The 26,205-nt window shown below is 42.3% G+C and overlaps 1 protein-coding gene and 1 pseudogene across 1 annotated transcript in view; one reads left to right on the top strand and one right to left on the bottom strand.

The window, feature by feature from the left end:
* Positions 1 to 576: 576 nt before the first annotated feature.
* LOC121041723 (rhomboid domain-containing protein 3-like) lies at positions 577 to 9,472 on the bottom strand (annotated as a pseudogene).
* A 3,974-nt stretch (positions 9,473 to 13,446) lies between these two features.
* EMB (embigin) overlaps positions 13,447 to 26,205 on the top strand; it is a 45,967-nt gene continuing 33,208 nt past the window's right edge. The window contains exons 1-2 of the mRNA XM_040496746.1: positions 13,447 to 13,647; positions 25,955 to 26,044. Of these exons, the coding sequence (XP_040352680.1) occupies positions 13,542 to 13,647; positions 25,955 to 26,044 (196 nt within the window). The 5' untranslated portion in view covers positions 13,447 to 13,541. The remainder of the gene's footprint in view (positions 13,648 to 25,954; positions 26,045 to 26,205) is intronic.

Genomic DNA, 26,205 nt, shown 5'->3' with positions numbered 1-26,205 from the left:
AGTCTGCATCTGAGTTAAATGCTCTTACATTTGCATCTAATCTGGTATTGAACAATATAAATGGCGTAATTCTTTCGAATAATTACAACTTTTTTCTTTTACTTAGAACAACATTAGATACCAAGTAGAAAAGACAGAAGTCAAGAGAGAGACCGCAGAAGAAAGGTAACAACTTTATGGTTTAGTGTTTATAACGGGACTTCCTTTTTGAACAGAGGCCCCACGTTTACATTCTGCACTGGGTCCTGCAAAATGCGGAGGTATCTCCGCGCAACTTTTTGAGGCCCCGGAGAGGATACCACCAGGGACAGAGGTCAGCGACGCTCTTCCAGGTGCTGCAGCAGGTGGATTTCCTACCTGACTCCACCATTGTGGCAAACTTCTCCAGACTCTCTTTGCCAGCTTGTGGGGACCAACGGGCTCAGACTCCCACCATTGCTCTACCCTGCCCTGCTTATTTGCTTGTCTGGCTGTCCGGAGACAGGTCTGGGTCTCGGACTACCCACCCACAGGCCAAGCCTCCCGTCACCCGAAGGCTTACATGTGCTAGGGAGGACCAGGGCCCCGGGGGTGGGCAAGCAGCTTCTTCCCGGAGTCACTAGGGCCTCAGTGCCACCTTTCCCCGCCCCCGCCCACGAGGAGTGACATGGCGCCCCCCACGTGGCCTGTGGCTGCCATTGCTGCTGCTGCCTGCCGGTGGGGAAGCCCGTGTGCTCCAGCTGCTGTGTCTGCAGAGCGGGGATGGAGGACTTGGGCAGCCATAGGGGGCTTTCGGCACCCTGGGCTGTCCCCCCTCCCGCCCAAGAGTGAGGGCTGGATCCCCACCTGCAGCATTTGCTCCTCCGGGTCTGCCCATAGTGGGGCCCAGGCCGGGCCCACCTCGGAGGAGCCCTCCCAGGTCTGCTGCACTGTCTCCAGGCCTGGCGGGGGCTGGGCTGAGCCCTCACCGTGGGGCCTGAGGCTAGGGGAGGCCATGTAAGGAGGTCCAGGGGCTGGAGGCCTCCCTCCACCGGGGTGGGTGACGGGCAGCGCCGCCAGGCCACCCGAGGTAAGAAGGAGTCTAAGGGCACCCTGCCCAGGCCCTGTACAAGATGCTCTCTGCAGTGCTTGCAGCCACAGCTCAGAGAGCTTCAGCCACAGGAAAGCGCTGTCTGCATAGACCAGGCCAACAAGGAAGCCACAGAAGAGATGCAGGAAGGGGGGCTTGTTGTTGAGCATGTAGCCATGGCAGCAGCCACTGTGGCTGTCTAGAATAGTAACCCTGCCCCGCCCAGCGTGACCAGGTGGACAGGCATATGGCCATGGCCACCAGCTGCACTGGGTACCCTGAGGCCTGCCTGCAGCACACCCATTAGGCTAGCAGCCAGAGGGAGCAGGGCAGAGGCGTGCAGGGACCGCAGCCGCCCAGGGAGCGCTCCCTCCACCAACTCAGAGTGGGTGGGACAGCAGGCTCAGGAGCAGGCCAGATAGGGCTGTGTAGCCCAGGTCAGTAGCAGGAGCTCCTGCGGCAGCTCTGGGGCCAGGGTGAGGATGGGGCCAGTCCCACCGGCCACAGGCTGCTCAGCAACACCACAGACAGTAGAGGGGTGGGTAAGTGGGGTGCTCTGGAATGCACAGCATGGCTCAAGGTGTCAAGGATGGTTTGGGGGCTGTGTGCTTACTGGGAAGCTGGGAGGACAGAATGAGGACTCAAGGACCGGAAAGATTCTTCTAGTGATAGAGAGTCCCAGTGTGGTTTGGACTCAGCTTTGCGACTTTAGGAAAGATACCCAAATTCCTCGGGCCTCAGTTTCCTCCTTTGCAAAGCGTAACCCCTGCCCCTGGAATGTTGGGTAGGGCCCCTGGCAGGAAGTCCAGACCCCAGCTTCTTCATGAGCTCAAAGCCCATTCTGCTTGTACTCAGGTGCTATGACCCCAGCCGGCACCTGTGCACCACCCCCTCCTAGGCCACCCTCCATTAGTCAGCCATTTTTCTAGGCTTGGGTCTCTTCCCCCAGCCCTCCCACCAGTCTCTGTGTCCGACCCACTTTTTAAAATTTATAGAAATAACAAAATACAAACATTTGTTTTAAAATACCTTTAAAGGCACCTGGGGGGCTCAGTCAGTTGGGCATCTGACTCTTGATCCAGCGCAGGTCTTGATCTCAGGATGGTGAGTTCAAACCCTGTGTTGGGCTCCATGCTGGGCATGAAGCCTACTTAAAAAAAAAAAAAAAAAAAAAACCCAAACCTTAAAAATACAGAAAAAAAAAACAATGCTATGAATTATATACTTAAGAAATATTTAACTAAGATCGTGTAAAATTTACATGAAGGAAAAGTAAACATTTCCTCAGACTACATAAAATGGAGACAACCAGATAAAGAGGAATCAACATTACAAAGTTGTCAACCTTCCCTAAATCAATCAGTAAATTCAGTGCGATTTCTTTTTAAATTCTACTTTTGGGGAGCCGGGGTGGCTCAATTGGTTAAGCATCAGACTCTTAATTTTGGCTCAGGTCATGATCCCAGGTTCAAGGGATTGAGCCCAGCATCAGGCTCTATGCTGAACATGGAGCCTGCTGAGGAATCTCTCTCCCTCCCTCCCTCTCTCTCTTATTTTCTCTCTCTGCCCCTCTCCAGCTCATGCATGTATGCATAATAAATAAATAAATAAATTCTACTTTTAAAAGTAACTGATCATGAGAGATTGATTCAAAAGTATTCATTAAGTACAAAAAACCTTTAGTAATTTAGGAATAAAAGAAAACTTCCTTTGTATAATTATGGGTATCTATCAAAAACCGTATTTTCAGGTATGTACAACCAGCCCAAGATTCCTCAAAAACATTTAAGATAATCTTCAAGTGGGGATGCCTGGCTGGCTCAGTCTATACAGCTTCTTGATCTTGATACAGTCTATACAGATTCTTGATCTTGGGGTTGTGAGTTTGAGCCCCATTTTGGGTGTAAAGATTGCTTGAAAATAAAACCTTAAAAAAAAAAGAAAAGAAAAAGAACCCTCAAGTGAAGCTCAAAGTCAGAAAAGTCCCGTATATGTGCTCAGAGTGATTAAAATAAACTTTTAATTCCCACAATCTTAAACAAGAATAAACAATTCAACATCACCCAACACGCAAGGAGAAGATTTAATATGGAAAGAGAAACTAACAAAAATTAGCAACAAAAAAATCCATTCAACAACAGATTACTATAGGATTTCTAATTAAAGAAAGAAAATAAATCACACTTTCATTGCTACTATTCAGTATGCTTTGATGAGTATATTTTTTGCAATATTTTCTCATCTTAAGAGCTCCCTTCCTGTTCCCATGTTTTCCCCTTTAATTTGATTGACTCTCTTACTTTTGAGAACTTTCTTCAGTAGCTTGCTGAGAAAAAGTATGCACGGGGGATAATTTTTTTGAGATAGTTCATACTTTAACATACATTTCTTTTGTCCTCATATTTAATTGACAGGGCCTACAACTCTAGCTTGACAACATTTCCCTGCAGAATTTTGGAGGTGTTTCTGGTCTGTTAAGAATGTTAAAGCCATTCTATTTTTTGACCAGTTCCATATCCCCTTCTATGGAACCTATAGGATTTTCTTCTTATCCACAGTGTTCTGAAATTTCACAGTGATGTGCCTTGGTATTTTCCAGCTATACAGGAGGGGTGTATTTTCATTCAACCAGGAACTTAGTGGAAACCTTCAGCTTGCATTTCCTTCAGTTTTACCCAATTTTTGAATTATTTTGTTGTCGATTGTCTCCATTTTCTCTATTATTTAGCTATTGGACCTCCTGGACTAATTATATAATACTATCTTTTTTCTCTTCTTACAGCCATCTCTTTGTCTTTCTGCTCTACTTTCTGTGAGATTTTCCTCAACTTTATTTTCCCAAACTCCTTTCGTTTCTTTTATCGTGTTTTAAAATCTGATCTTTTTTCCCCTTAAATGTTCTTTTTTCATAACAGCTTGTTCTTTTTTCATAGATACAATATCATCTTTTAATCTGAGGATTTTTATTATGATATTTATGGAAATAAAAGGTAGGGCATAAGGAATATAGTCAATGATATTATATAGCATCCTATGATGACAGATGGTGGCTACACTTGTGACCATACCATATAGTTATAAAATCACTGTTGTATACTTGAAACTAATGTAACATTATGTGTCAACTTTAGTTAAATTAAACAATGTAAATTTTTTTCATGTTTATTTTTGACAGAGAGAGAGGGAGACAAAGCATGAGTGGAGAGGGGCATAGAGAGAGAGGGAGACACAGAATCTGAAGCAGGCTCCAGGCTCTGGACTGTCAGCAAAGAACCTGATGCGTGGCTCAAACAACCGTGAGATCATGACCTGGGCTGAAGTTGGACGCTTAATCGACTGAGCCACCCAGGTGCCCCAAAATATTTTTTAAAAAGAAAATAAAAGAGGTCTTATCATCTAGCATTCAGTGTGTGTGTGGACACTGATCTTACTATTTTCAGTAAAGTACCCACACAGCCAGCTATATAGGAGGCAGAACCAACTTGCAAAGTTACACTGAATCCTAATAACAGCCCTACACGTGGTTTAATTCTCTATGGTAGTCCTCTCAAAATTAGCAATTTTTGAACATCGAGCCTGCATTTGAGTTTTGCTCTGGGCCCCCAAAATTATGTGTCCAGTCCTGAGTACCCACACCCTCAAGTCTGCAGATCAAGACTAAAGACCAGTTTTACTCTTTTCCGTTTTCTCTGAGGCTGGGAGAGGAGCATTTGCCCAACAACGTACAATTCAGGTGGGGACCTGGAGATCTGCTTCTAAATTCAACGTTACACAATTCTCTTTACTCCAGTGCCGCTTTTCTTCCTTCGGTCCCTCACAAAGCTGCTGTGTCTAAATCTCGCTTTGCACAGGCATCAAAGTCACAGCATGCTGGCAGCTGAGATTTCTCTACCATGCCTGTATGTGTTGGCCACAAATTCCATCAAAAAGGCTGCTCTCTATCAACAGTGAGGTACAGTTCTTCCCCTGAATGCCAAACCTACGTTGTGTGTCTGGTGGAGGACTCTGGCACGAGTGGGCCTCCTCAGGGGTGTTGTGCTAATTAAGAGGAGGTATTGGATGGTTTGTGTCTTTCTTTCTGGTGATCCCATCCATTGTAAGGTTTGCCAATAAATTCTTTTTTTTAACGTTTTTATTTATTTTTGAGAGAGAGAGAGACACAGCATGAGCAGGGGAGAGGGAGAGAGAGAGAGAGAGAGAGAGAGAGAGAGAGAGAGAGATCTGAAGCAGGCTCCAGGTTCCCAGCTATCAGCACAGAGCCCAATGCCCGGCTTGAACTCACAAACCTTGAGATCATGACCTGAGCTGAAGTCAGACGCTCAACCGACTGAGCCACCCAGGCGCCCCTGTCAATAAATTCTGTTCCTTAATCCACTAGAGTGACTTGGTAACATTTATTCTCAGCTACAGTGCACAACAAAACACAGCTCCAAATTGGATGCATTTTTGCACAAAAGATCCTCAAGACAAAAAAATACCATAATTGTGTAATCTATAACAATAATAGTAGTAACAACAAAAATCACTACAACAAACATCCAAATATTCTATTTTATAGTTTGCAATACTGCCAAAACTTTTATCTCAACAACATTTGACAGATGTGTACTATCCCCCTGTTTTAAAGGAAGGGAAACTGAGGGGTAGTTGGAGGGGTAGTTACTTTTAAAAAATTTGGAGGGGTAGTTACTTTTATTTTTATTTTTTTTATTTTTTAACACTTTATTTTTATTTTTGAGACAGGGAGAGACAGAGCATGAACAGGGGAGGGTCAGAGAGAGGGAGACACAGAATTTGAAACAGGCTCCAGGCTCTGAGCTGGCAGCACAGAACCCGACGCGGGGCTCGAACTCACGAACCGTGAGATCATGACCTGAGCCGAAGTCGGCCGCCTAACCGACTGAGCCACCCAGGCGCCCCGGTAGTTACTTTTAAATTCACCAAAAGATTAAGTGGTACTGCTGTGACTCAAAACTACTGCCTTCAAATATCCTTTTAACCAGTGTGAATATGCAAGCCTGTCTCATCCACACACAGAGCTTTCTTTTTTCACATGCTCTCTCCATTTTTGCTGATTCTCTACACTGAGAAAAACTAAACCTTCTTCAAAAGTTCCTTACCGGGGCGCCTGGGTGGCGCAATCGGTTAAGTGTACGACTTCAGCCAGGTCACGATCTCGCGGTCCGTGAGTTCGAGCCCCACGTCGGGCTCTGGGCTGATGGCTCAGAGCCTGGAGCCTGTTTCCGATTCTGTGTCTCCCTCTCTCTCTGCCCCTCCCCCGTTCATGCTCTGTCTCTCTCTGTCCCAAAAATAAATAAACGTTGAAAAAAAAAAAAGTTCCTTACCAAACAAAACCTACATTTATCAGATAAACACTCTCCTTAGCAACCATTATTCTTCCAGGGTGAATACAAAGCTGCTTTGCATCAGAACACAAACCAGAGTTACTATTTATTGATTATGCCACATCTTCAAAAAGACCTTTATAGAGCACCTCACAGTTTGTTAAAACTAAAATAGAGCACGCTTTTTCTGTAACGGTTTAATGAAAAAGAAACAAGGACATCACTACAAACGGGCAACTATCTAGCTGTAGAGATGAATTCATTTTATCTAACTTTTAATTCTTATTTAAAAAAACTAACAAAACAGTTAAAATGTCATGGGAAGTAATATATTGGTTCTATTCTGAGATAAGACTCTTTGCATAAAGTCAAACATTTGGATAAAAACTGAAATTGTAGGGGTGCCTGGGGCAGCTCAGTCAATTAAGCTTCCGGCTCTTGATTTTCACTCAGGTCATGATCTCATGGTCATGAGATCAAGCCCCATGTCAGGCTCTGTGCTGAGTACTGAGCATGGACCTTGCTTGGGATTCTCTCTCTCCCTCTCTCTCTCTCTGCCCCTCCCTCAAGTGCACGCATGCGCGTGCGCACACACACACTCTCTCCAAATAAATTTTAAAAAATTAAAAATAATTGAAACTCTGAAATCATTTATAGTGAACAATATTCTCCCTCTCCATCTCCCCCCAACATTGTAAAGGTTGAGATAAAAGTTTAGGGATAAAGGCTTTGAGATCTTCGATTTTGCCTTTTATAAATTGCTTTGTCTCTAAAATGTGAACATGAGCTAGATCTCTTGAGACTCAGTCCAGTTACAGAATCTTTTCTACTTTCAGGTATATATTCAGGTGCATATTCAGATATTCAGATTATTTAATTCTCCTTCTTATTCATGTATTTGGTTAGCCTCTCCCCCCACCCATCCTCTTAACTAGACATTGCCACTTCCTTAAGGTAACTTGAAATATGAGAAAGAATCAGGAATAGTAAACAAATAACAAACAATTCATTTAAATGATTGGTTAGTTTATTGCCCAAATGCAGAGATGACATAAAATTCTAAAGTACAAGATATCTGAAAATGACAGAAGGTAAGTCATAATTATTACCATAAATTTTTATAATAATTTTACATTATAGAGATTAACATTTACATTAACTTAAATTTCAAACATAAAAAAGAGAAAGCAAAAAATACTAGAAGAAAACATAGGATGTCTTTATTTTTTCCTTAAAGCAATGAAGGCCTTTCTAGGTATGACAGAAACAAAAGCCCTTTTTTATTTTATTTTATTTTTTATTTATTTTTTTTACTTTTATTTTATTTTTTTTCCAATATATGAAGTTTATTGTCAAATTGGTTTCCATACAACACCCAGTGCTCATCCCAAAAGGTGCCCTCCTCAATACCCATCACCCACCCTCCCCTTCCTCCCACCCCCCATCAACCCTCAGTTTGTTCTCAGTTTTTAAGAGTCTCTTATGCTTTGACTCTCTCCCACTGTAACCTCTTTTTTTTTTCTTCCCCTCCCCCATGGGTTTCTGTTAAGTTTCTCAGGATCCACATAAGAGTGAAACCATGTGGTATCTTTCTCTGTATCAAAAGCCCTTTTTTAAAAAGACTGGTTAATTTGGCTACATAACAAATAATTCTTGGTGGTAATGTCACAAGACAGAGGGCACACTGGGAAAAGTTATTACCAAAAACTAAATAGACAGTGACAAATGATGGAAGCAAACTTGGATTCTCCAGGCCTCTCTCCTTGTCCTGCAGATGACTGCCTTCTCTTTGTGTCCTCACATGGCCTTTTCTGAGTGTGTGTGTGTGTGTGTGTGTGTGTGTGTGTGTGTGCATGCGTGCTTCCTTTGGTATCTCTTCCTCTTCTAATAAGGATTCAATATTGGATTAGGTCCAAGATTAGTCATATTAGATTCTAGGCCAACCCATATGACCTCATGTAACCTAATTACCTCTTTAAAGGCTTATCTCCAAATACAGTCACATTCTAAGGTACTGAGGATTAGAGCTTCACCATATGAATTTGGTGTGTGGGGGGTTGGAGGGGGATACAATTCAGTCCAATACACTTTTGGTTTGGCTATGGCATCCTTTTCCCTCCCTATCAACTTATTTCTGGTGCCAAGTGACAATATGATATCAGGATCTGGTCTTCGATTCTTCACATTTATGTCAAGATGCCCAGAGAGTTGACTCAGTCACAGTGCTAGTTGGGTCACACAGCAAGAAGTCTGTATACCTTTAAGCCATTTCTAAACTGGGTGGCTAGCAATAACTTGTCTCTATACCAAAGGGACCGCAAAACAGAAAACGATATTATAATAAAGCTCTATGAAATGTATCCTTAACTCAACTTGCTCTTAGGGAGATCCCAGAAACGCGCCCAGCATGCCATCTGACTTGTGGGAAAGTGAGATACAAGAGCAGTTGGAGTAGAAATAAGTGGTCATATTAAATAATTCCAGTTACAGTGTTTACTTTAGCAAATTTTACAAAAGCATATGTCAAATGCACACACTATGAGCTCCTGTCCCAGGGCCTGAGAATGTGCATCTGTACAAGGCAGAGATCCAACTTCCTCTTCTAGTGGGGCAGGTTCTCTTTGTGGGTTGGATGGCATGTCTGCATTTAAGTGGGACAAGGCATATCAAGTTGGGGAGCATCTGCTGTTGTTTTAAAGAATCAGGATGAGGAAAGTTTGCCTGTCACAGTGAGGAGGACTGGAGTGGGTATTTGACATATTCAGGGCCCCTGGTTGTATTTGGGAAACGCTTCTGTATTTAGGGAGAGTTCCACATTAGGAATCCTGCCTTCTCTCAAACACTCAGCATCTCTGGAAGCTAGCAGTCAGGCTTGTGCTCTGGCCTTACACTCCCAGGTGAGCGACCGATTCAGAGGGGAGCAGAACAGCCCTCCCACTTGGCTGGTGAAGGCGCTGCAGGGATTGCCAAGGGTCAGCTGCTGACACGCAAGAGGCCTCAGGGATGGAGGCAGAAGTGGACGCAGGGTACCGAGTCCCTGGCCTTCGTGTTTGACGGGGCAGGCATCAGTGCTCTCCATGAATTCTGGTGTTCCTCAAAGTTTACCTTGAGTCTATTTTTTCAACAATCCCAAGAAGTACCTGACAAGTTTTAAATGCTTGTTTTTCTGCTTCAACGACTGACACAGAATTTTGTTGTTTGCAACAATGCTTGTACATTACATTTTCACATATTAAAAATGCTCACCCCAACTTACAATAAAACAAATATAAACTGTAAATGCATGCTGTTTTCAACTGTCAGATTGACAAAGACAGAAATTGTGGTTTGTTGAGTGATACAGGTAAACATATTACATCCTTCCCTCTCGTGTATTACTGTTTGATATAATGTTTTTCTTCAATAAAAATTTTTAAAAATTAAATAGTGCCTTCCAAAAGAGGTAACCCACATTCCCATTCTCACTTTATGTGTTTCTATATTTATGTATTTATTTATTTTGAAAGGGAGAGAGGGAGAGAGGGAGAGAGTGTGGGCAAGTGGGGGTGGGGCAGAGAGAGAGAGGGAGGGATAGAATACCAAGCGGGCTCTACACTGTCAGCACAGAGCACAACGCAGGCCTCTAACTCATAAACTGTGAGATCATTACCTGAGCCGAAACCAAGAGTCGGACACCCAACTGACCGAGCCACCTAGGCCCCTCCCCTTGCCATTCTCATTTTCATACCTTTCTAGGATCCTGTCATATACTTTTCACTCAACAACAGCTTATATCCTAAAATAAAAAAAAATAAAGATTTTATAGCATTATTCTACAAACACAAGTTTTAGCAAAAAAAGGAAAAAATTGTATTTCCTAACTGATTCTCTAAGAAGCAAAAAACAGAGCACACTAGCAGTAACTATTTTTTTTAAGATACTGCAGGAAACACAAAGATGTATAGAACTATTTTGAGGTACTGAGAAGAGTTGTAATATAGTTGAGAAAGAAGATATAATCACATAACCAGTTGAATACTAATAAAATATTTAAATGTAACTTGAAGCCAACAATGAAGGTCAAGTCACAAAGCTATAAATTATTAATTGTCAAATTAATCCTAGGGACAGTATGAGTTCAGAGGAGACTGTTGGATAATTTACTGTGGTGACACAAGCTACCCTAAAATTTAGTGGATTAAAGTGACAGCGCTATCTCCCAATCCTGTGGGCCAAGAGTTGGGGCGGGGCTTAGCTGGCCAATTCCTCTCCACGGAATATCAGCTGGGGTCACTGCACGGTACTCAGCTGGGGACTGACCTTGCCTAAGGCTCCAAGAAGAGACTGTCACAAATGTAGCACCTTCCTGCTCTTTGGCCTCTCTCCACCCGGCATCTCATTGTTCCTGTCCCTCTATGCAGTTTGGGCTTCTCACAGCATGTTGATCTCAAAGTAGTCACACGTCTTTCCTGGCATCTGTCTTGCAAGAACGAGGAGGAAGGAAGAAGATGCTCTTGTGGTTTGGATTTGGAAACTCACACAATGTTACTTTTGCCCTGTTCAATAGACCAGAGAAGTCACAGAGACCAACCAGCCAGCTTGAAGAAGGGAAACACGGGACTCTGGTTTCCCCTCAGTACTCCACATGGTGAGGACTAGTCAAAGTATTTGTGGCCATGTTTAATTCATCATGAAAGAAAAGGTCAATTTGGACTAGAAAGGTCAGAAAAAGCTATACAGGAAAAGTATTACAGACCCTGGTTTTAAAGACTATAGAACGTTTGAAAAAACGAAGTTGAGATAAGGTAAAAAATATCAACTATCTAAATATAAAGCAGGTAACAATGGGGAAAAGACTGTCAAAAGACTTAGCAGAACAAGGGGTGCCTGGGTGGCTCAGTCGGTTAAGCAGCCAGCTTCAGCTCAGGTCATGATCTTGCGGTCCGTGAGTTCAAACCCTGCATCAGACTCTGTGCTGACAGCTCAGAGCCTGGAGCCTGTTTCAGATTCTGTGTCTCCCTCTCTCTGACCCTCCCCTGTTCATTTTCTGTCTCAAAAATAAATAAAGGTTAAAAAAATTTTAAAAAAGACTTAGCAAAACACGAATTATATTTCTTTCTCAATTTATCTTGCTGTAACAACAAAAGCAATTGCCTCAGCTTGGGCAAGTCCCTTTTTCCTGTTCACCAACACATTGATTCAACCGAGAAGATAATTTTTCCTTAAACAAGGTCAGCTCATCTGAAATAAAGTGAATTTGGGCCTATTTCCCAGGAACACCTGGGGAAGGTCAGTCAATGTTCAGCTTGTTTGGAAAAGTGCTTGCTGTTCAAACTCCGAAGGTATAGACAAATGATTGTAGTTAATCCTGAGACAGGATTCAGGGCAGCAAGACAGGGGTGTGATTTAGTAACCATTGATCAGGCAATTTGGGTTTAGCAAGTATGGTCAAGGTCCCAAGAGAGTCCATGATGTAAAATCTTAATCCTACAGGGTCTCTTATAATGCTTTGTTTAGAAAGGGTTAATCATTATAACCATAATTTTCTCACTGAGAAGATTTTTTCCTGAGATTTGTAGTTCATAAATAAGTAGTTCTCTAGTGTGTGTGTGTGTGTGTGTGTGTGTGTGTGTGTGTGTTTAATGTTTATTTTTGAGAGAGTGCAAGCGGGGGAGGGGCAGAGGGAGGGGGACAGAGGATCTGAAGTGGGCTCTTTGCTGACAGCAGCCAGCAGAAAGTGGGGCTTGAACTCATCATGACCTGAGGGAAGTGTGACCTTCAACTGACTGACCCATCCAGGTGCCCCCCATGCAGCCTATTCTGAACCCAGTGCCTGGTGCTTGGCAGATTTTTTAATATTAATTTGATATTAATATGCTTAATGAATTGTATTACTCATATTCTCTTAACACCAATTTAAATAATCTACACTCCTCTGAAATTTTGCCTATATAATACTGAACCGGAAACAGGCATACTTTATAAGTACACCAATTAAAACGTAACCATTCCTCAGTAAAGTGAGCATCGCTCTCTCGTTTAGCGCTTCCGTTTTCAAAATTTGTGTCTCGCATCTTCTTTAATTTTTTTTGACATTGATATAAAATGAACTTATGAGTATCAAATCTGGCATTCCCAAAACAAAGGAAAAGGGAACAAGATTCATGAGAAATACTTAAAATCTTTTCATGTGTTCTAACACCCTGGAGAATCATAAGGTCTTACTGCCTCTTATGTTATAACATAGATTTCTCCTCCCCTCTCTGATGGCTTTTAGTTTGACTTTATTTGGTGGGGAGCACTGAAAATCCCAAACTACAGTCTTGCCGGGTTAGAAGTAGTATTATCTTAAAACTGTGTTCGAGTTTGACGAAGGTCAACAGGCTTGTGCCATTTACACAGTATCTGCTTTCGGTAGTTTCTGTTTCTTGACCTCTAGGTGGCTCCTTAAAAGCTGTTAGGCAAAGCAAACAAAAGCAAAAGAGAAGCAGACTCAGTGGGGCCTTGGGACTCGGAAACCTTAATCTAGAGAGAACCGGTTAAGCCTTCAGAGACCGGAGGGGAGGGTGTGTGCGATTGGAGAGCAGAGTCGTCCGGGATGCAGGGCAGCTGGAGAGCGCCTACCACCTGCGCAAACATAAATCTCCTTAATAACCCAGGGATGTCCCGGGGGGAGCGGGAAAGTGTTCTCCATCCTCTCATGTGTGTCATCAAATAAGTGACCGCTGCTTCAGACGAACTGCACAGAATAGTCTGTAGATGTATATACATGTGTGCACACATTAGGAGTTTCAAGCTCTCCTCCCGGACACGGGCTGGACATCACCTGCCGCGTCTGTAGCAGGCTCCCTCCGAGCCCTGCCAGAGCCGGGAGGGCGGAGGCAGGAGAGGCTGCGGCGCGGAGGTGGCCACTGCACAGCCGGACGCGCCTGCCGCGGCCAGCGTGCTGCATAATTGATGGAGGACCGCGCGCAGCCCTGGGTCGGCGGCGGGCGCGGCGAGAGCGTCTCAGGGGAGGAGGGCAGGGCGCCTGGGCCCCTCCCACTCTGCTTTTAGTCGCGCGCCCCGCCCCGGGGACTAGCTGCTGGCGCCGGGGTACCGGCGACAGTGCGCAGGGCCTTCGGCCACCGACGGCGGAGCGCGAGGACCGCGGCTGACCCGCCGGAGCCATGCGCGCCCCGTCCGGCCTGCTGGGGCCCCGGGGGCCGCTGCCGCTGGCCCTCTTGTGTCTCCTCGCCGCGGCGCGCGGGAGCTTGGCGGAAGGCCAGCCCTCAGGTGCGATGGCTGCAGGGCCGAGTTGGGGAGGAGGGTGCGCTGCAAGGGACGCGCGAGCCTCCGTCCCCGTGGGGAGAGGCGTTGGTGGGGAGAGGCGCGGGGATGCTGGGGACCGCGCGCGGGTGCGGAGCGGCGGCCGCCTCCGTCCTTTGGCCAGCTTGGGTTGTCCAAGCTGGACGGGAGGACTGGGGCGGCTCGGGCTCCTCCGCTCCGGGGAGGGAATCTTGGAACCGAGAGCGCCCCGCGAGTCGGGGGCGTTGGTAGCAGGACGGGTCTGGGTGTTCCTGGGACGAGGGCGGCACGGTGTGGGGGTGCGAGCGGGAGCAAGGAACTCGCTCCGCTAAAGTGCCAGGATTTCTGAAAGCCACATTCCCCGAGGCCAACTCCCTTCGCTGGAATCGATAGTAGGTTTAAATATCACCTCCCTGCCTGGCAGGTGGGCTGGACTTGAGGATGTTTTTTAGAGCTGAGTTGAAATAACAACGTAACCACAACCGATCAACCAAAGCTCCCCGCTCATTGGGTAGTGTGTGTATCTTCTTTTAAACACCACGGTCTCTGAAAACGAACGTTTTGCGGGTTTTGTTTTAATTGTTTCAGACACTTTGAAACAGGGATCTGTGTGCAAAACATTACCGAAACCAACACCAGATTTGGCATTGTAGTTTCACCTGTTTATAATCACTTGCCATGTTGAAAGTATTTCATCCAACCTACTTTCTAATGCAGGTTTCTGTGTTACAAATTTCAAAGTGTTAGCAGCTAATTAGGAGAATAGACTGCCTTTCAGGTTGACAGATACTGCCTATCACCAACTAAAATTAAGATAGTATGCACAAGATTTTCCACCTTTATGAGCTTATAGCATGTAGATTTTTTTTGTAACATAAAGATGGAAAGATAATCAAAGGATAAGATTTTTCAGTTTTTTACATGTCCTTTAAAGGGTCTAGTTGTTAACTTGGACAAAGCATTATGGATTGCTTCAGTTCCTAAATTTCCTTGCCCCACTTCCTAGCCACGTACCTCTTTTTCATTCCTACCACTTATAAAGAGTGGTCAAGGACTTTTTACCCCACCCCCCACCCCCCACCCCCTTGCCATTCCTGATTCACCCCTGGTTCACCTGAGACTGTTGCAGCTCTGAGGCCCATTGCATTCTGAGTAAGTCCTATGGTTCTCCACGTGGTTGTATGTTAAAATTATCTGGGAGCTTTACAAATACTGGATCCTGCCTTCAAAACTTTTGATTCAGTTGGCCTGGGATTTGGGCTGGACATCAGGTATTTTGAAAGCTCCCGTGTGATTTAATCAAGAGATCCTAAGCTGGTTTTCAACGCACTGCTTTAAAATTGCGGTGGCCTAGAGAGTGCACCATTGGGTGAATATTTATATGCTGTTGGTAGCAGGGAGTCAGGTTTAAGTTGACATTCAGAGCAGACTTCTAAAGAGAAAAAAGTAGGGAACAAATGAAAGTGGGTTAAATTAACAAAGTTGTAAATAATTGGGATGGTGTATGTAGGTATGGCAATTGTCTGTGTATGTATATAGTGTCAGTCCTGGCCTTTCACCTCCGCTTAGGCGAAAACTGTAGAATGATGTGCTGTATAAAAGGCATGAAGTTAGCATCTCATTTTAAGGCAGGATTAAAAATCGTGAAGCGACCTCATTTTATTCTATAGAATCTCTTTTGATCTCTGGGAGATTCAGTTTTCTGTTTGCTAAAGGCTATTGTGACGTTTACTGACTATTTTTTATGTAGGTGCTTTGAATTACTTGGAAATAGGTATTCTATAAGCCTAAGAGTTTGGGCAAAATTTTAATAATAAACATGGTTATAATTTATCATATTTACTATATAACAAGTGCGCCAGGCATTACACTGTGCAGTATATAACCCTATGGGTTAGCTTTTATTGTCCCTGACTTTTCAGATGAGGACATTGGAATTTAGGGAGATTAAACAACTGCCCAAGTATATATAATTATTTAAGCAGTAGAATAGGAAATTAAGCATTGTTCAGTCTGACTCCAATGCCTGTTTTCTTTATTTTTTAATTTTTTAAAGTAAGCTCTAAGCCCAATGTGGGGCATGAATTGTGACCCTGAGATGAAGGGTCGCATGCTCTACCAACTGAGCCAGCCAGGAGCCCCCTCCAATATCTGTTTTCTTAAACACAATATTCACTCGTCTCTCTGAGATAACTGGGTATGTCTATGAAAGTTTGGAACCACTGACAGAACACGGTGTATGGATTTAAATGCTTGATTTCAGCTGAAGAGCATGCTAACACACTTTGAGTTCTAGAATAAAGTTAGACAAAGGGACTCACTTTAATTCTTTTAAGCTGTTTCAATTAAATAAGAAATGTAAAATCACTTTATTAAAGCAAATATTAGATAAATGGGAATATTTAAACATCATTAATATTACTCTTATTTGGAACAAATTGAGGGGATGGGTCATGTGTATTTTTTTTTTATTTTTTTTTACATTTATTTATTTTTGACAGAGACAGAGCACAAGTGAGGGAGGGGCAGAGAGAGAAGGAGACACAGAATCCAAAGCAGGCTCCAGGCTCTGAGCTGTCAGCACAGAGCCCGACAGGGGGCTTGAACCCACAAACTGTGAGATCGTGACCTGAGGTAAAGTTGGGCGCTTAACTGACTGAGCCACCCAGGTGCCCCGAGTCGTGTTTATCTTTTGAAAAATATGTTTGCAATGCAAGGGAAACATTTGAAGTGATCATTTTTAACTTCTGGGGCACCTTGCTTATATACTTTCTTGATTAACCACCTTCCTAGAGATAGGAAGGAATCAAGAGATCTCTTGATAGGAAGAGGTAGGAAGAGATAGGAAGAGCTCAACTACCTTTCTAGAAATACTCCCCATCCCACATATACAGCAACCACCTAGTAATAAATATTTGTGAGAACGGGTATTATTGAACCACCTACATGTGCCTGACATTGTGTTAGTCTAGATCTAAGTAGAAAACTTCAGCAATATTTTTTAGCAGTTTTGAGTCATTTCTTTAAACTGTTTAAAGGAACAGATTAACTATAAGCTTATGTTTAATAGAGTTATATCTGATGCATCAAACTTTTGAGCCTAAATTATCATCACATTTAAAATTATATAAGCATTTGTTAAGAATTAGTTCTTGGCTCTTCCTCTTCCTGTTCTTTGGTCCCCACCTCTTGCTCCCATCTCCTCCTCTTCCTTCTAGGAATGGGTTCTATAGTCATTAGGTTGGGGAATGCGGGGAGGCAAGCTCCCTTATTAGAGGAAGCCAGAGGGTCCCAGGTCAGGGAATTAGAAAGTGGGCCAGGTCAGGATGGCATCCAGGTAGGGGAGCAGCCTCGTGTGGAGTGTTAGAGCCCGAGTACGTTGAGATGTGTCCTCCTGCAGAGGGGTGGCCTAGAGCCAGGTCTCAGAGCTGAACAGCGTGACAGGGGCTTCAAAGCAGGGGCAGCCGGACATTGTGCTGTCTGATCTTGATCAGGGGGGTGTAGGGAAAGCACACAGAAGAGCCAACAGTGCAAGATGTTGGAGCCCAAATGGGTGAGGAAAACATTTCTTTGGGGCCAGGAGTGGCTGTGGCAGTGGGAGATTAGTTACATACAAGAGGATTGAGCAAATAAGTAGAATGAGTAAGAATAATAGGATGTAGGTTTTTCTCTTACAGCAGAAGGAAATAAAGAGGGGAAACTAGAATGAACCTTGCAGTGTTGGGTTGCAATTGACAGCATTAGCGTGAATTCATGACTTTAAATCTATTTGTCTTTTATGTGTGTGTCTATATAAACAGATGCATAGATATAGATGTGTATATGTAAGTATACATATAACGCATATACATCACATATATTTATATATGTATGTACACCTTTCACATATATTTATTTATGGTGTGTGTGTGTGTGTGTGTGTGTGTGTGTGTGTGTGTGTGAATATACACATGCATTAGCTCTGCCCACATAGGTGGGGACCACTGATTTCTCAATTGTGATGACCATACTTAGCAGCCAAATCTTGACTCTATATATGATTCTTTACTAATGGGTAACTAGGACTTCCTGGAAAAATGACTTATTTTACAAAAAGGGAACAGAAAGTATAAGGTAAACCCTGAACTTCTTGTGCCAGAAAGCAATGAAGTGCTCAAAGAATGATGGGCCGTGTCAAAAAGATACAAGAGCCAGAGAGTTCCCAGTGGACAAACCTGGGACAAATTGAGCATCAAAATAAATGATAATAATAATGGACTAGTATCCATTAGTATCCACTGGAGAATGCCCACTGAATAATATAGGTATTCATGAGTACATACTGATATAAATTAATTAAATGAATCAATTGGAAGTTTGATGAGGCACAAAATATTACATAATTTTAAATTTTTTTTTCAACATTTATTATCTTTGGGACAGAGAGAGACAGAGCATGAATGGGGGAGGGGCAGAGAGAGAGGGAGACACAGAATCGGAAACAGGCTCCAGGCTCTGAGCCATCAGCCCAGAGCCCGACGCGGGGCTCGAACTCACGGACCGCGAGATCGTGACCTGGCTGAAGTCGGACGCTCAACCGACTGCGCCACCCAGGCGCCCCAATATTACATAATTTTAAAGTAACTTCCCACAGAATTGGTGAAGTTGTATTAATGAAAAGGTAAAGAGAACAACTTTACAGTGGAGAAGCCTTTAATCAAATGATCAAAGTGAAAACCATCAGCAAAGAGAGGATTACAAATTGTGGGGGCGCCTGGGTGGCTCAGTCGGTTGAGCGTCCGACTTCAGCTCAGGTCACCATCTCACGGTCCGTGAGTTCGAGCCCCGCGTCGGGCTCTGGGCTGATGGCTCAGAGCCTGGAGCCTGCTTCTGATTCTGTGTCTCCCTCTCTCTCTGCCCCTCCCCCGTTCATGCTCTGTCTCTCTCTGTCTCAAAAATAAATAAATATTAAAAAAAAAATTGTGAGCCATGTGATAGGATGCAATGAGAGCACAACATCACCTCTGTGATATATTTGCCAAAGAGGTCTACTCCAAATCTAATCATATTCAACATACCTGTCCTGGAGCCATACTGGTCATAGAAGTCAAGAATGACTAACGCTGTTCCAGAGTGAAGGGGAACAGAGGGACGCGGCAGCTGAGAGCGACATGTAATTCCGAACTGCAACCTTTGGCTAAAAAACACATTTTAAGGACTTCTGTTGAAACTTCAGTGAGATTTGGGATGAGATGGTAATAGCATAAATGTTGATTTCCCAATTTTAATGGCATTGTGGGATGGTGTGAGGGTTATGTCCTTTGTAAGGAATGTATAGTAACGTTTCAGAGGGGAATAGGTCATCAGGTCATCAGCTTGTTCTCAGATGGTTCAGGGGAAAATTTTTCTGTGCTTGAAACTATTCTCTTTGAGATCGTTTGAAAAGAAGGAAAAAGAATTTCAACTCTTGAGGCCTGGGTGACTCAGTTGGTTAAGCATCTGACTCTTGATTTCAGCTCAGGTCATGATCTCACAATTTGAGTTTGAGCCCTGAATTGGGCTGTCAGCGCAGAACCTCCCTGAGATTCTCTCTCTCTCCCTCTCCCTATCTCTGCCCCTTCCCCATTCTCCCTCCCTCCCTCTCCCCCTCTCTCTCTCTCTCTCAAAACCAACAAAGAAACAAAGAAAAGAGAATTTCAACTCTTTCTGGGAAAGTTTTAGTTAACATAGACATTAAACCACAATGAGAGTTGAGAAACTGTCATTAGTTTATGTAATTAAGTATCATTTTTCAAAGGAGTTTTTGTCTTTAAACAGATTGTAAGTGTGGAGGCTGTTCATCTTACAGTGTATTCTTTTGAAATTACTTTTGTATCACTGGCCTCCATATTTCACAATATAATGTGAACCATAGAAATAAAAAACAAGACACACACAGTGACATAGAAGGAAAAAACCTCAGAGCACCTGGCTGGCTCAGTTGGTAGAGCACGTGACCATTGATCTCAGAGTTGTAAGTTTGAGTCCTATGCTGGGTGTAGATTACTTAAAATAAAATCTTGAAAAGAAAAGAAAAAAACCTCACAATATTCTATGAAAATAATAAACCCCCTACTCCTGATAAGACATAGTCACTGTTCACATATAATATCTCAAATAATATATTGTTAGAAATAATAGATGTTATCTTTGAAAATGGTGTTTTTCCTTTAATCGGAAATAATGTTTTTCTGCAACTTTTAAAGCTGTGATTATATTGGAGCACCTAGGTGGCTTGGTCAGTTAGCATCTGACTTTGACTCAGGTCATGACCTCACGGTTCGTGGGTTTGAGCCCTGCATCAGGCTCTGTGCTGACAGCTCAGAGCCTGGAGCCTGCTTTGGATTCTGTGTCTCCCTCTCTCTCTGCCCCTCCCCCACTCACACTCTGTCTTTTCTGTCTCAAAAATAAATAAACATTAAAAAAATTATTTTTAAAAAGTTGTAATTATATTATTACTAATGTATCTTCACTCCAAAGATAGAATCTTTTTTTTTTTTCAATAGCCTTATAATTACATAGTTCTGACATCCTGAAAGGGAATTTAGATACATCATTCGATTGATCTTGAAGCCCAAGTGCTTTCCTCATGTAGCCAAGAGGCTGGAGCTAGCTAATAGCTATAATAGATTTCCTGGTTTGTGTTTCAAAACTCCTTCCAGCCCTTAGTGCCTGTCTGTGAAAGGTCCTCAAAAGGCCCCTGGCAGGAGGGTGTGGCTGGCAAAAAAGATAGCAAGAGATGTTCTTGCTTTAAAATATCTACACCTAAAGTGTATAGAACAGGACCTGAAGGCCACAGGGCCATTTGAAGATTACTAAAAATAATCACATTGAAGAATCAGAAGTAAGGAGGTACCTGTTTTGAAATCAAGGTTTCTCAACCTTGGCATTATGACTTTTGGGGCTTGATAATTCTCTGTTGTGGGGGGCTGTCATTTTAGAATGCCCAGCAGCATTGCTGGCCTCTCCTATATCATGAGTTGTGTCTCCAAAAAAGATACGTTCAAGTCCTGGCTGTTGGTACCCATGAATGTGACCTCATTTGAGAGTAGGGTCTTTGTAGATGTAATCGAGTTAAAAGGAGGTCATAGGAGATTAAGATAGACCCTTAACCCAATGACTGTGGTCTTTGTGAAAGAAACAAGAGAGATTTGGATACAGAGATAGACACACACAGAAGAAAGATGGCCCTGTGAAGACAGAGCCAGAGATTGGGCTGATGCAGCTGTCAGCCAACGAATGCCAAGGATTACCGGCAACCGCCAACAGCCAGGAAGAGGCAAGGATTCTTTTCTAAAGCCTGCAGAAGGGGCAAAGCCCTGCACCTTGATTTCAGCCTTCTAGCCTCTAGAACTGCGAGAGGATAAACTTCTGTTGTGGTAAGCTGCTACATTGTGGTAATTTGTGTGGCATTACTAGAAAACTACTGTAACCTATTAGATATAAGTGGTAACGGCCTCCATTTTGTGACCTCCGGAATGTTGGATGGCCTGTGGAGGCAAAGGTCAGCCCAAGCTGAGAACCACTGAACAGAATGTAAGTCTCATTAAAGAATAATCTAGTGGGTGACACATTCGACAAACCCACAGTCAAACCTTGGGGGTTTTATTTTTTAAGAGTTTTTTTGGCCTAAGTTTCACTGTTAAAATATCTTAATGGCCATTTAGAGGTAGTTTGAAACAAGAGTTTTCACACTGCCCTTCAAAATATATTTTATTGCGAAAATCATATTTAAACGAAACGAAAGGATCAATTTGTTTATATTTCAATGTGGCCAAGTTTTAAAAACAGTTTTACAAGGCTCTGTAAAAGAGCACACTGTTCTTGCCATTAGGCTTTTTAATTGTTCTTCAGCTTTTTGTTTATTTGTTTGTTTTTGCTGGTCTAAAAATGGCCTTTTTGTCCAGTGGTTCTCATTCTATGTAGAAAAAATATGAGTTCCCTGTTTGTTTTTTTATCTGTCCCTGACTTAGAAAGTCTGACTTGTAAATGTCCCCATCAGGAATTTATTTTTTGTCAAACCTTCTTTTCTCTTTTGACAAACTCTCTCTGGATTATGTGTCTGGGATCAATATAGTCTTATTCTCCTCTTCTTTCTACTATTCCTGTTACAGACAGGGGATAGGAATACCGTATTCCTTGAATCCAGAAGTAAAATTCTAAAAGCACTGTTTATTAGAAATATTGGTAATTCGATATTTTAATGCTATAGTTTAGTCATATCATGGCTTAAAAGGCTTTTGCAATTTGGCATGGGATCTCATGGTTATATATAGCATTGCTTCCATGAGGAAATATATTCTGAGTTCCAAACCTCTGTTGTATAAATAGTATATATTATCCATTCCTAGGTTATAGTCTTTTTGTAATTGGGCTGCACGTTTATAATGCTGTGTATCAGACAATGCTAAAATTAAGATTTATTAAAAACAACGTTAGTTATACATATTGATAGCAATCAACACATTATTTGGAGGAGAGAGAAAAAGAGAGAGAATGATATTTATCCTAATAATGGCTTTTACTTACACCTTTCTCTAAATGAAGTCCTTCCAAGATTGTAAAATATAATAAAGAGATTGGGGGGGGAGGGATTTAGAGAAAATGCTTATTCTTAAACAGAGGTATGGTTGAACTTATTTTCTGATACAGGTGAAACCAAATCTTAAGACCCAATGCAGTGTTCTAATGTTACTTACCCTCTTCTTTATCTTCCCAATTTACTTCAATTAAAATGGAGCTCCAGAATTAAATATGTGAAAATGTTACCTTAATATTTTAAGTAGAAATTAGAACATGTTTATTTCATTTAAAAATGTTAATAGTATAAATTATAAACCCATCTAGCAATGTCTATTTTAAAATATAATATGTGAAAGATATTTAAGTAGAGACCATTTTGCTATCTTACATGAACCTAACAATAGTTGAAAATTAGGATGTAATTCAGTTCTTTGATGCAACACCCTCATGTCCCATTGCCCTTGGAGAGGGAGAAAAATCTTTAATCCTTAGAAAAACTATTAGATGTGGGGTGCCTAGGTGGCTTGGTCGGTTGAGCATCTGACTTTGGCTCAGGTCATGATCTCGTGGTCCGTGAGTTCAAGCCCCGCGTCGGGCTCTGTGCTGACAGCTCAGAGCCTGGAGCCTGCTTCGGATTCTGTGTCTCCCTCTCTCTCTGCCCACCCCTACTTGTGCTCTGTTTCTCTCTGTCTTGCAAAAATGAATAAACATTAAAAAATTAAAAAAAAAAGAAAAAACTATTAGATGTTACTCTTTCATGTGGCATTTTGGCCACTACCTATAAAAGAATGTCGAGTGGAAAATCTCCAGCAACGGTTAAGAAAGGGGTGAGCAGGATACATTGAGGAATGTATGCTATGGTCTTGGTACCGTCACTCAATATTATACAACTTTTCTGATCCCTCCTGTTTCCTCCATGAAATGAAACCCCAGGTAACAAGTCAGAGGCAGCACTTGGATTAGGATACAAAATTCCTGCCTCTCCATTTTGAATTTCTTTCTGCGACTCAGCCTAATCCTTTTGGAAAAGTATTCAAACCAATCTGCCTGACTCTCCTGCCAATTTCCTTTAAACATCAACCTCAGCTGAATCAGCCGCCTGCCAGTGTCCTCCTACTGAAAGCAGTAAGGTTTACATTCCCACTTTTTTGATTAAAAACAAAGGACTTCTCACTGTTACTATTCTCACACCTTCCGGAGACTTGCCCTGCTTTTTCCACTCAAGAGGTTTGTGTACCTTGCCTCTTAAAGGGACTGTTCCCAAGGCAAAACATCACAAGAGTTACACATTTCCTTTTGCACTTGGGCTTGTTCAGTGGAACCTGGAGCCTGATCAAGATAAATGAATGCTTTAGAAGGGATATAAAGTTAGGATACAGGTGGCAGCTGGTTTACGGATGTCTGTATTTTTAATATATGGACTGGCCGTGGAAAGTGGTCACAACAGTTAGCACATTCTGGAGCTACCCAAACTTCCCTGCTCTTGAAGCTTGGTTTTTCTTTTTCCTCCTATTCCTTCAGCTTCTGTAAGCTTGGATTTTGCCCATGCCACTCCTAGACCTCTTTTCTCTTCTTGCTCGAATACTGGTGGGCTCTTCCATCCAGGTCCTGATATCGAGAAATGCAAAATGACCCCAGCTTCCAAGCCCATCTCCTTGGCATTATCTCCACCTCTGTTCCATCACCAGAGTCCCTCAGAGATGGAAACCTGGCTTCGTACTCTGCAGCTCACACGCCAATTTGGGAAATACACAAGCTAGTTATAGTCAATACAGCCAGTGGGTGGCACTCTGAAATTTTAATGACTCTCAATCACATTGTGGGCTTAATCGATATTAATATGACCCATGTCACCCTGGAGGGACCAAGTTTACTCAGTCTCATTGTCCTTACCAGCATCAAGCATGTATCAGGGGCTCTACATATTTACTTATTTAAGTGAAATAAGAATTAGAAATAAAACACTTTTTTCAGCTTATGTCACTTTCTTATTGCTGTTGGTGGTACGAATACTACTACTACTAATAAATGATATGGTCTAATAAATATCAGATATTAGACCATCTCATATCATTTATTAGTATTATTAGCGATATTATTTTCAAAGGATTATAGGCTTTTTTAGGGGTAAAGAATGCGGTGGGAACCCTCACAATTGTATTCAGCTCTGCAGCAGACTAGGCCAAGAAAAGAGAACTCCCAGGCAAGGAAGCAAAGATGTCCAAGTTGATGTTTTGCAAGTTTCACAGAACAGATGATCTAGAACAGCTCATTCCTTCCCATCCGCACCCTCCTGGCTTCCGATCCACAAGTCAATCACATCCGCCTTCATCTTCCTGAGATATTCCCTCTTAAATACAACCTCTAAGTGAGCTATGCTCAAGAATGGAAAAAACAATACTTTTTTTTTATCAGGAGAAGAATGATGATAAGAGCCTTTTGGCCGTGTGTGTGTGTGTGTGTGTGTGTGTGTGTGTGTGAGAGAGAGAGAGAGAGAGAGAGAGAGAGAGAGAGAGACAGGGAAAGACAGGAGGGGAGACACACACAGAGAGAGAAAATGAGAGAGAGAGAGAGAGAGAGAGAGAATATAAATGAATGAATATTAGATGTGGGTGGAAGAAATGTTTTGTATTCCTGATAGCCCAGTGAGAAACTCAGGGCATATTTTCCTTTATAGTCATTGTCAGAGCGTGGTATGATTTACATATTAATTTCATTAAAGGATTAAGGAGGAAGTGCATTCTACCTTCCAAAGCTGCTTTGAAGTGATCAAGCCTTTGGAATACAGCTTATTGGAGAGCTAGGTTCTGCTAGGTAGATTTTTTATTAGGCAATATTGTAAAAGCTATGTATAAGCTGAACCAACAAAGGTGATCACTAATTTTGATAATATTTTTCATGCACATGAGAAAAGAACTGGAAATCTAATCTTGCACTAGGAGTAAGTTTCTGAGCAGAGTATTAAGGAAGTGAAATAAAAAAAGGCTCAGGTTTCATTTAAATTGAATGAGATGTTGAAAGAATGCAGCCAAGACTACACTCATAAATAAGCCTTTTTCCCTTTTTTGACTTACTTGATAGAGTTGGGGTGGTTTTCATGGGAGGTAAGTTCAGGTGCCTTGAAGTCAAAGAAACCGTAACCAGAATACACTCTCCAGACGAGTGGGCCAGGTGGAAATGGAAATTTTCTTCCTCAGTAAAGGTTTTCAAAAGATGAAAGAAGTGACAGAGGAAAACCAAAAGTCACTTTGGTAGGGGGCGCTTCGGTCTGTCACGGGAAGACAAACAGAAACCTTCACTGTGTGTTCATTGTATCTTCTCTGTCCTCTTTTAATGCCCCTTTATTATGGTCTCTCTGTCTTTGTTTACTCATTTTCTTCCTGCCTCTTCATGTCTGTCTTTTCTACCACTCTTATCTAATTCCTCAATGTCTTCATTTATGTTTTATAAAGAAACTACAAATGGTAGGATAAGACAATGAATTTTTTTAAAGCTACTTGATATAAATCAGTAGGTATTTTTCAGTACAAAAAAAAAAAAGAACATAGAAAAAGTTGGAAATTTGGTCACATTTGATAGCTCCATATATTTCTGAATCTCTGGGAGCATATGAGACCTAGTTCATTGGAGCTTCCTGAAACATTTTTCATTCAATAGTATACAATATAACATTTTAGCTGTTACATACTAGCTTGTATGTATGATAATACATAGCTTGATAATACTATGTAACCACCTGTTATTTTTCTTACAGTTTCACCTTTGACAAGTCTACCCATTGAAGAAGAAAGGATAACAAAGTATTCTAACCTTTCCTTGGAGAGTCATAACATACCACCCACAGGTAAATGTACCTCATTTCAAATAATACAGTGCCCCCCAAAGTTTTTGTGTTTGATTAAGTGACTGAATTTTGCTTCATGAACTGTTAATCCCTGCTCATGGTCTGATGGGAGATACACACCAGTACCTCATCCAATTAGAAGGGAGCATGTAGGAGTCTAA

The sequence above is a fragment of the Herpailurus yagouaroundi genome, unplaced genomic scaffold, assembly GCF_014898765.1.
Source record: "Herpailurus yagouaroundi ecotype Mexico unplaced genomic scaffold, PumYag 29, whole genome shotgun sequence".
Taxonomy (NCBI): Eukaryota; Metazoa; Chordata; class Mammalia; order Carnivora; family Felidae; genus Herpailurus; species Herpailurus yagouaroundi.
Note: the sequence above shows the minus strand (reverse complement) of the source record. Positions and strands in the feature narration are given on the sequence as shown.